Here is a 10,469-nt window from a genome sequence, read left to right on the forward strand (position 1 = left end):
GAGATCGCGCCACTGCACTCCAGCCTGGGCGACAGAGCAAGACTCCGTCTCGGGGAAGAAAAAAAAAGAACAAAAAAGACAGTTCATCATAATAAAAGAATAAATTAAGTGCAATGAGAATATAGAGGAGAGATTGAGGAAGGCCTGACAGGATACAACATTCGAGCTGCAGGGACGAGAATTTTGCCAGGATGAGAAAAGGATAGCCCAGTTTTGGGGATTAGGCACAAAAGGCACAGGGCTTAAAGCCATGGAGATGCAGCCTCTTGTGTGACTAGAAGATAGTGTGAAAAGGCATGGAATTCATCTGTACATTTTCAACAAATAATTGTATAACCTATGTTGAAGGCACTTGTCTAAAAAGTGGAAATAGAACAAAGTCCTTGCCCTTATATACTTTACGTTCTAGTAGGGGAGAGAAATAACCTAATAAATATATGGAATATATATGGTGATAAGTGCTTTGGAGAATAACAAAACACGATAAAGGGGTGAGGGAAGAGGTGCGTGATTAGGAAGGCTTCTTTATGAAGATGTCATTTGAGCAGAACCTTAAAGGAAATAATGAACCAAGCCATTGAGTGTCTGGGGAGGAGTGTTCTAAGGCAGAGGGAACAGCAGGTGCAAAGTCCCTGAGGCATGACTATGCTAGGCATGTTTGAGGAATGTTAAAGAGCGCAGTGTGGCTGGAGTGGAGTGAGTGAGGGTAAGAGCAGGAGAAACGGGATCAGAGAGGTTGGGGGTGGGCAGAAGAGAGGTGGATCATATAGACCCTTGTAAATCATAGTTAGGATCATTGTGAACTTAGATCAGTTGGAAAGACAGATTGATATCAGTTTATGAAGGATTCTAAATGCCATGCTAAATTTGGGCTTCATGTTATGCTAAATTGAGATTTTTAAGCAAAAACAACCCAGCCAGGCTTATGTTTTAGAAAGATAACATCTGCCATATGGAGGATCGGTTGAGATAGAAGTAGGGAGATTAGTTTGTTGTAGTAATCCAGGCAGGCAGTGATGAGTGCCTTCTTTTTTCTTTTCTTTTTTTTTTTTTTTTTTGAGATGGAGTTTCACTGTGTCACCGAGGCTAGAGTGTGGTAGCACCATGTCGGCTCACTGCAACCTCCATTTCCTGGGTTCAAGCAATTTTCCTGCCTCAGCCTCCCGAGTAGCTGGGATTACAGGCGCCCACCACCACACACCTGGCTAGTTTTTATATTTTTAGTAGAGATGGGGTTTCACCATATTGGCCAGGCTGGTCTCGAACTCCTGACCTCAGGTGATCCACCCACTTCGGCCTCCCAAAGTGCCGGGATTACAGGCGTGAGCCACTGCGCCCAGCCGAGTGCCTTCTTTTTTTTTATTTTATTTATTTTTTGAGTATCTGGGATTACAGGCACCCGCCACAATACCCAGCTAATTTTTTGTACTTTAGTAGAGATGTGGTTTCGCCATGTTGGCCAGGCTGGAAAGTGCTGGGATTACAGGCGTGAGTCACCACACCTGACTGATGAGTGCCTTCTTTACCAGACACTACCTAGTCACGGACACAGATTTTGCAAAGATAAACTACATTTTTTTTATTTAATTCCTCATATAATTTTTTAATAGGCTGGACTAAGAAATACTGTGGTATAATGTAATCTTAGACTTGATTCTAGTCTTGTACTGTTTGCCTGCTTTGACTTACATCTGCAAGCCTTGCCTTTTCATTGTAAAATGTGAATAGTGCTATTTACCTGAGTGCTTCATAGAGCAAGTAGACCTGTGGCATGTGTGGAGCACCGAACAAGAGAAGGAATAGAAGTTCTTTGGGAACTCAAGAGTACTATGGAAACTGTCCTTAATATTCAATATCAAGAGTGAAGGCATTTCATTTGTTTCATTCAGAAACAAATTCCATTCTTCTCTTAGCCTGTTGTTGCCTTCACTCCCTTTTTGTGTAATTAAATCAGTTGCTGATGGGCATTCTGTTTTAAGATAAATGGGTTTGTCTCATTGCAGTTTTAGCTGTTAGTGTCTGACCAGGCCTGCAGTTTACATCATTGAGTCTAATTGGGACTATGCAAAGTTTCCCAGAAGCAGTGAGTTTTGGCTTTCTGTTAGATGATTCTTTATATTATGTTCCTAGAAAAAACAATTCCTCTTGAGAGTTATTCATTTTCAGGGCAGTGATAATGTTATACACTTGTGTATCTACTTCAGTTACTTAAACCTGTATTTTCTTTTTATAGACAAACTTATTGGTGTCCACTGTACTCATGGTTTAAACAGGACTGGCTACCTTATTTGCAGGTAAGTTGCCGACCCCAGAGGCAGACCATTTTACAGTTGTTTTTGTCTGTTTACAATGGTAATGTAAGCTTGTTGTAAAAAATGCAACCGGTATAGAAATACGTGAAGTAGAAGGCAATCTTGCTCCCCACCCAGAGATTACCACCATTAATAATTTAGTATACATCTTTTCAGACTCTAAAAATGCAGATACAAGCATACATGTTATTGAATGGTATAATAGTTAGATATTCTGTTTTTTAATTTAATACGTGATAGACATTTTTCTATGAAAATACTTGGACTCCTCATTCTTTCTAAGGGCTGCATTGTTCTTTGCATACCGATGAACACAAAAGTCAGAAGTTTTTGATATTATAAAACATTGAAGTAGTGAACATTTATATGTAAATATTTTTGAATACGTATGCCATAGCCCCAGAGGTAATTTCACTCAAAGTAGAATTTCTGAATCAAATAGTATGTGTCCTTATGCTTTTTATATATGTTGCCACACTGTACTGAGTTATGTTTGTTCATTCAGAAAATATCTCCTGAGCATCTGTTATGTGTAGGCACTGTGCTGGGTGCTAGCAAAGAGACTTCAGCTGCCCTTTGTGCATCCTAACAGTCTAGGGAGGGAGTAGATATTAAAGAATCACACACATGCCTATAGAATTACAACTCCAACAAGTGCTGAGAAGGAGAGTGATGTGGTACAATGAGAGCGTAGAATATGGAGGATTTGACTTCAACAAGAGGGCTAGAGGTTTCTGTGGGAAGGTCTGAGCAAATACCTGAAGTATGAGTAGGTGTTAACCAGGGAGGGATGTTGTGGAGAGAATTCTGAACATAAGGATCAGCAGAGACCATGTAACAGGAAAACATACTGTGTTGGAGGAGCTGGCCAGGGAGACTGGGCCATGGGAGTAGTATGGCATTAAAATGGAGCTGGAAATATGGGTAGAAGCTAAAACCATGCAGAGCTATGTTTAGGGTTTTAGTCACTACCTTAAGAGCAAGAGAAAACCATTGAATTTTTTTTATTGGGAATGAGTGTGGGGAATATATACAAATTTGTATTTTCAACCTATCATTTTGCTGTTGAGTGGAGAATACACTGCAGAGGGAAAGAGGTAGAAGCAAGGAGACAAGTTGGGAGGTGTTTGTAGGAATTGAGGCATAGTGGTGGATTGGACCAGGGCATGGTGGTCATTTTGGTGGAAAGATACAGATATATTCTATAGAGATATTTAGGTAATATTGTTGTCAGGAGTTGGTGGTGAATTGAAGATGAGAGTATGGAAGAAGTGGCTGACAGTGATGGTGACTTCCAAGTTTCTGGGCCATTCTGTTGGTTATACAGTATTTTTTAGATATAATGTTAATATTTTTCCCAATTTGTGTTTTGTTTGTTGTTGGTTTCTGATAAATACTCTGTCATGTTAAGGAAGTCTCTATTTTTAGTGTATAAAGTGTTTTGATAAAAAATGATTCTGCATTTTATTTCCTTTTGTTTATTAAATTACATTAATGTAAATAAATATATAAATAGATTTTCTGGAGTTGGGTCATCCTTGCATTCTTGAAAAATGTCTTTTTGTGGTCATGGTATGTCGTTCTTTAATAACTGCTGGATTCGATGTGCTGATATTTTCTTAGGATTTTTGTATCTATGTCTGTAAGTTGAAATTGGACCTTTTTTGAAAAAACTTGATTTTTTTCTTTTCGTATATATAAATGACCCAAATTATGTTGTTTTGTTAGATATTTGATTGATGTAGAAGGCATGAGGCCAGATGATGCAATTGAATGTAAGTATGAGGGTTGTCACTATTTTTCCCTTTTTATTAAAGTTAAAGGTGGAAATGTAGAAGAATTTCTCAAATTTTGGAAAAAAAGAAGTTTGTAATTCGTTTGTTCCAGTATAAGATAGTCTTGCCAAAAGTCTATAGATGTATGTGGAAGTAGTGAGATATAACAGCTTGAATAGTGAATTTCAGCTTAATTAGCTTTTTCTGGAAAGATTTGCTTTTTGTAGTTATTTCTAACAGTTTATCCTCTCCTCAGTATTCAATAGGTGCCGGGGACATTGCTTAGAAAGACAAAACTACATTGAAGACCTTCAGAATGGTCCTATCAGAAAGTAAGTCTTATGTTACATATGTGAGATTTGTGGGTCAGGGAGATCTCTTTTTATATAATTTAAGTTGCATATATCCATTCTTCTGGTAGCTTGTTTATTTGTGGGGGAGACGTAAACAAACAGGAATGGGAGAAGGAAGAAATTGTTATTTTCATATGGCAATGTATAGTCACTAAATTGACTACTAAATTTGGAAACCAGTAATATTGTGTGGAAATATTCTCTTTAAGGAATTGGAATTCCAGTGTATCCAGGTCAAGTTTTGAAGACTCAGGATATCTCATGCAACCAGTCCACACCATGAATAAGCCTGTTAAACGAGGACCTAGGTATAATCTACATCAGATCCAGGGTCACTCAACTCCTCGACATTTCCACACCCAGACCCAAAATTTGCAACAATCAGTCAGGTACCTCTCTCTGCTGTCCCTTTTCTAGAATTGAGATAGAAATTAATACTATAATTAATGAAAACATGTTATGATACGGATGAGGAATTCTTTTTTTCTCTTTTTTTGGAGACAGAGTCTTGCTCTGTCGTCCAGGCTGGAGTACGGTGGTGCAGTCTTGGCTCACTGCAACCTCCACCTCCTGGGTTCAAGCAATTCTCCTGCCTCAGCCTCCTGACTAGCTGGGACTACAGGCACCCGTCACCACGGTCGGCTAATTTTTTGTATTTTTAGTAGAGATGGGGTTTCACCGTGTTAGCCAGGATGGTCTTGATCTCCTGACCCTGTGATCCACCTGCCTCAGCCTTCCAAAGTGCTGGGATTATAGGCGTGAGCCACCGCACCCAGCCGATAAGGAATTCTTGCTGATCAGTTTGAACCAGGAGATATTATTCTGCTCTGTATTTTGCATTTAGCACTGGAAAATCAGTTACAGGACAGGGAATATGTGACTTTTCAGAGGCAACTCGGAAAGGGACTTAGAAGTTTTCATTGATTTTAAACTTATGCCAAGAGTTTGATGTGGCTATCGAAAAGGATCTTACATTCTTAGGCTACATTCATGTAGTATAGTTTTTAGAGTAAGGAAGATTGTTATTTAAGGAGTTGATATGAATTATAAGAAAAATAATAAAATCCTAATAGAGAAATTGCAAAGGATCTGAACAGATAAACAGCAAAAGTATTTTCACTTGGAAAATAGGGAAAGCCTCAGTATGGTTAAAGCGGTACATTAGTATGAGTTCTCCAGAATGATAGAACCAGTAGGATGGATGGATGGATGGATGGATAGATGGATGGATAGATGAGTGGGTGGATGGATGGGAGGAGGGGCTTTTTTATTCAGAGTATCAGCTTATGCACTTATGAAAGCTGAGAAGTTTCAGAGTAGGCTGTCTGCAAACTGGAGAACCAGGGAAGCTGGTAGCATTCTGTCCAACTCAGAAGGCCTCAGAACCAGGGAAGCCAGTGGAGTAACTCTCAATGCAAGGCTGAAGGCCTGGGAATCTGGTAAAGGTTGGAGGACACTGGTGTGAGTCCTCAAGTCCAAAGGCCATGAAGCCTGGAGTTCTGATGTCCAAGAGTAGGAGAAGGTAAGATATTCCACCTCCAGGAGAGAGCGCAATTTGCCTTTCCTCTGCCTTTTTGTTCTTTCCAGGCCCCCAGCCTGTTGGGTGGTACCTACCCATACTAAGGGTGGATCCTCCCACCTACTCACACACCAGTATCCTCTGGGCACACCCTCACAGACACTCCCAGAAATAATACTTTACCAGCTATCTAGGTATCTCTTAACCCAGTCAAGTTGGCACCTAAAATTAACCATCACAAATAGCAAGGTATTATTCTTTGCCTATTAATTTAGCAACAGTTTTGTTTGTTTGTTTTTGGAGACGGAGTCTCACTCTGTCACCCAGACTGGAGTGCAGTGGTGCAATCTTGGCTCACTGCAACCTCCACCTCCCAGGTTCAAGCAGTTCTCCTGCTTCAGCCTCCTGAGTAGCTGGGATTACAGGCACCACCACCACGCCCAGCTAATTTTTGTATTTTCGTACAGATGGGGGTTTCACCATGTTGGCCAGGCTGGTCTTGAACTCCTGACCTCAGGTGATCCGCCTGCCTCAGCCTCCCAAAGTGCTGAGCCGCCTCGCCCAGCCAGTTTCACAGCAGTTTTTGATAAGCACTCCATTGTAGTGGTTGTCAGGCTGGACCTGGATTTGCATCTTGGCTCTGTTACTTGCCTGCTTTGTGATCTTGGATAAGATACTTAGCCTGTCTACATTTACATTTTCCCATCAGTGAGATAGATATTTAAATAATACATACCCCATAGTGGTTGTTACTGACAGTTAACATGAATTTAAACAGTTTGGCACATTGTAAACACTTTCAAAAATACATTGCCATTTTTAGGCCAGGCTCATTGGCTCACACCTGTAATCCCAGCACTTAGGGAGGCCAAGGTGGGAGGACTGCTTGAGCCCAGGAGTTTCAGACCACCCTGGGCAACATGCTGGAATCCTGTTTTTGTTAAAAAAAGGAAAAAAAAAACCTTAAAAAGAATTGACATTTTAAAAAGATGGAAACAAACATTTCAAAAACATGTTGCTTGCAGCATTGAAAATTGGCATAAGCCTTTTGAAGCACAATTTCAAGAACCGTAAAAATACTTTACCTAGTGATTTCATTCTGAGACTAAGGAAATACTTCAAAATACAGAAAAAACTATATTAATCATTCAGCACATTTCTCAAACTTCCTACCGTGTGTCAGATGCTGGGCTAGCTGAGGATACAGTAGTATATGTTTTGCAATGTTAATCCCAGCATTATTTGTGGTTGTGGAAAAACTTGTAACTGCTGTATTTGTAACAGTGGAGAATGTAGCTAAATAATTATATCCATACTGTAACATTTTATAAAGCCACTGAAAGTGTTAGCTCATTTATGATAAGTGAAAATAATAGGCTGTGATTCAACAGTCAGAAAAAGATGCTAGGGAAAGAACAAAAGGAAATACTAACTAAATGAATTATAGTAAGTGGGATTGAGGGCTCTGCAGTGGGGGGTTAGTTTTTCTTTTCTCAGATTTCCAAATTTTCTTTTTCGAGACGGAGTTTTGCTCTTGTTGCCCAGGCTGGAGTGTAATGGTGTGATCTTAGCTCACCGCAACCTCCACCTCCTAGGTTCAAACGATTCTCCTGCCTCAGCCTCCCAAGTAGCTGGGATTACAGGCGCCTACCACCACACCCAGCTAACTTTATAATTTTAGTAGAGACGGGGTTTCTCCATGTTGGTCAGGCTGGTCTCGAACTCCCAACCTCAGGTGATTCGCCTGCCTTGGCCTCCCAAAGTGCTTGGATTACAGGTGTGAGCCACCACACCCAGCCCCAAATTTTCTTTTGTATAATTATATGAGATTTTCTGATCTTGCTTTTGAAACAAGTAAATTTAAATCCTAATTTTTCAAATATGTAGCATGCTTGAAGTTTTTCACACTTTATAATTAATGTATGTATGTTGTTTATAAAGTGGAAGCAGCTGTTTTCAGTACTAAATAGCTTATTCTGTCTTATGTCAACCCTGCCAGACTTTGGGAAAGAAAGTATTTGATTAGATGGGCATGCATTTATCTTTGTAGGGAAAGGTGGAAAGGCTTCTGGGAAACCACGGTGTGCCAGGGGGTAGGAAATTGAAATGTATTTTCTTAATTTAGCTTCATAACAGCTCGTGAAGGTGAAAAGTATTATTGGCCCCATTTTATAAAGAACTTGGGGAAATAAAAATTAAGTATTTTATCTGCTAAGGTCACACAGGTAGAAAACAGTAGAATATATATTATTTTGTAAATTTATAAATTTAAAGTATTTTATGAAAATATAAATTTAAAATAAATAAAAATTATTGTACTAATCCTAGTAATGGCTTATTCCTTTTTGTTTTGCTTTAAGAAAATTTTCACAGAATCCACATGTTTACCAGAGAGGCCATCTCCCTCCTCCTGGTCCTCCTGGAGAGGACTGTTCACGCAGGAGGTACTCTTGGAATGTGAAGCCCAATGCCAGTCTGGCAGCCCAGGATAGAAGAAGGTGGTATCCTGACAATTACTCTGGACTCTCCTATCCAGCCTATTGGGAATGTACCCAGTGATACAAACCTGTCCTGGAATTCTACCTAGAGACCAGAGCTGGCCTGAATATTACTGGTGTGACTTTAATTAGTTCAGGTCTAATCAGGTTTCTTTGTTGTTCCCTTCTGTGTTCAAGCTTAAGGAAAAATTGCATTGCTGTTTACCTCTTTGCTGATAACTTTGCAGTAATTACAGCATTGCAGGAAAAAAAAAAAAAAAATCTGTTATTCCAGTCTTAAATTTTTCTAAAGGAAGACAGTATTTTAGAACTAAAGCGTTAAGAACTTCCCTTGCAAATTATTTTTTAAAATTCTATCTTGTTTTTCTGTGTATTTCTTTCTGACTAGACTTGTGATATGCGTGTGTTTATGTACAGAAATTTTTAGTGTTTTTGTTATGTTCTGTTATTGACCCAAAGGCCATCTTTATTTTCTATAACTGTTCAAAATTTATATTAAAATCTACTTAGGAGATAATTTCTTTAGAACCTAGTTACTACCTGTAATTAGTTGTGGTATTTTTGTGTTTAGATATTTCTGTGTTTGGCAGTCAGTTGTGGGATTTGACCAACTTCTTTGACTGAATTGTCAGATATACCGTCTCACACAGGAATGGATGAACTTTTAGGGATTGTCAATTGAGCAAGAGAGACTGACTGATAAACCAGATTGCTGGTTTATTCAGTTATAGTGAGTGAGTTACTTGACAGGGTAATTGTCATCAACTGGGTAGAACTATCCAGAAAACTTGAAAACTTTCATAGATTATAATGGTGATGAAGAGTAGAATATGTCCATTTAAAGGCTGTGGATATCTGGCAAGACTACTGTGTTATTGCTCTGTTGTTGAATATAACCTCCTGGGATCTTTCTCCAGTTGCCTCTCCTCTTACAGTGGAGTTGTGGTTTTGTGGTTTACTCTTTTTTTTTTTTTTTTTGAGACAGGGTCTTGCTCTGTCACCCAGGCTAGAGTTCAGTGGTACCATCTAGGCTCACTGCAACCTCCGCCTCCTGGGCTCAAGTGATCCTCCCACTTCAGCCTCCCTAGTAGCTGGGACTACAAGTGTGGACTACAATGCCTGGCTAATTTTTGTAATTTTTTTTTTTTTTTTATAGAGACCAGGTTTTGCTGTGTTGCCAAGGCTGGTCTCAAACTCCTTAGCTCAAGCAAATCCACTCACATCAGCCTCCCAAAGTGTTGGGATTACAGCCATGAGCCACTATGTCTGGCCTACCTTCACTTTTTCCTAGTTGTCTCTTCTGCTTCTATACCTGTGGAACACACAGACCGATCGTTGGGGAGGGTAATTGTTTTTAGTTGCAGAGGAAGCCAGAAACTTCTCTTTGATGGCTCAAAGAAGTGTCTCATCATCATAACACGTAGTAAACCTCAGTAAATACTTGATGAATACTTGAGCAACCGGGCTTCATTTTTTAATCATTTTTATTTGTTTATTTATTTTTAAATTTTTGGTAGAGATAAGGTCTCACTTTGTTGCCCAGGCTGGTCTTGAACTCCTGAGCTCAAGCTCAAGCCAAGGCCTCCCAAAATGCTGGGATTACAGGCATGAGCCACCATGCCCAGCCATTGGCTTCCTTTTTTAAAGCATTTGATGTTGAGGATTTGTGTTATTGAATGTCTGATGTTGCACATGACAGTTATTTTCTCTTCTCTTATCTATTAACAACATCCGGACCCTGATCTTAAGGAGTTACTGTAGCTCAGCTGTTCTTGGCTGTACCTGATTAGCTCAGTTAGGTTGCTGTTGTAGAACACTAAAAGTTAGGTTCATGTACCCGATGCACAGTAAGCCAAACACTGACATATTAATGCTTAGAAAGGTTTATTCAATTTGGCCAAAGTATGAGGGCGGGAGAAGCAGATTATCAAATATGACCTTCCTTTGCACATAGTTGGGGGCTTTCCTTGATGATCAAAGCTGCTTATGTCCCTCGGCCAGTCAAACTTCTG

General features: G+C 39.6%; 1 protein-coding gene across 1 annotated transcript in view; it reads left to right on the top strand.

Annotated features, from left to right (window-relative positions):
• Window positions 1-8,989, top strand: part of DUSP11 (dual specificity phosphatase 11 (RNA/RNP complex 1-interacting)) — an 18,720-nt gene extending 9,731 nt beyond the window's left edge. The window contains exons 5-9 of the mRNA XM_011945155.1: window positions 2,234-2,294; window positions 4,041-4,087; window positions 4,344-4,419; window positions 4,650-4,829; window positions 8,320-8,989. Of these exons, the coding sequence (XP_011800545.1) occupies window positions 2,234-2,294; window positions 4,041-4,087; window positions 4,344-4,419; window positions 4,650-4,829; window positions 8,320-8,518 (563 nt within the window). The 3' untranslated portion in view covers window positions 8,519-8,989. The remainder of the gene's footprint in view (window positions 1-2,233; window positions 2,295-4,040; window positions 4,088-4,343; window positions 4,420-4,649; window positions 4,830-8,319) is intronic.
• The last annotated feature ends 1,480 nt before the right edge of the window (window positions 8,990-10,469 follow it).

This window comes from Colobus angolensis, unplaced genomic scaffold (assembly GCF_000951035.1).
Source record: "Colobus angolensis palliatus isolate OR3802 unplaced genomic scaffold, Cang.pa_1.0 Scaffold24, whole genome shotgun sequence".
NCBI lineage: Eukaryota > Metazoa > Chordata > Mammalia > Primates > Cercopithecidae > Colobus > Colobus angolensis.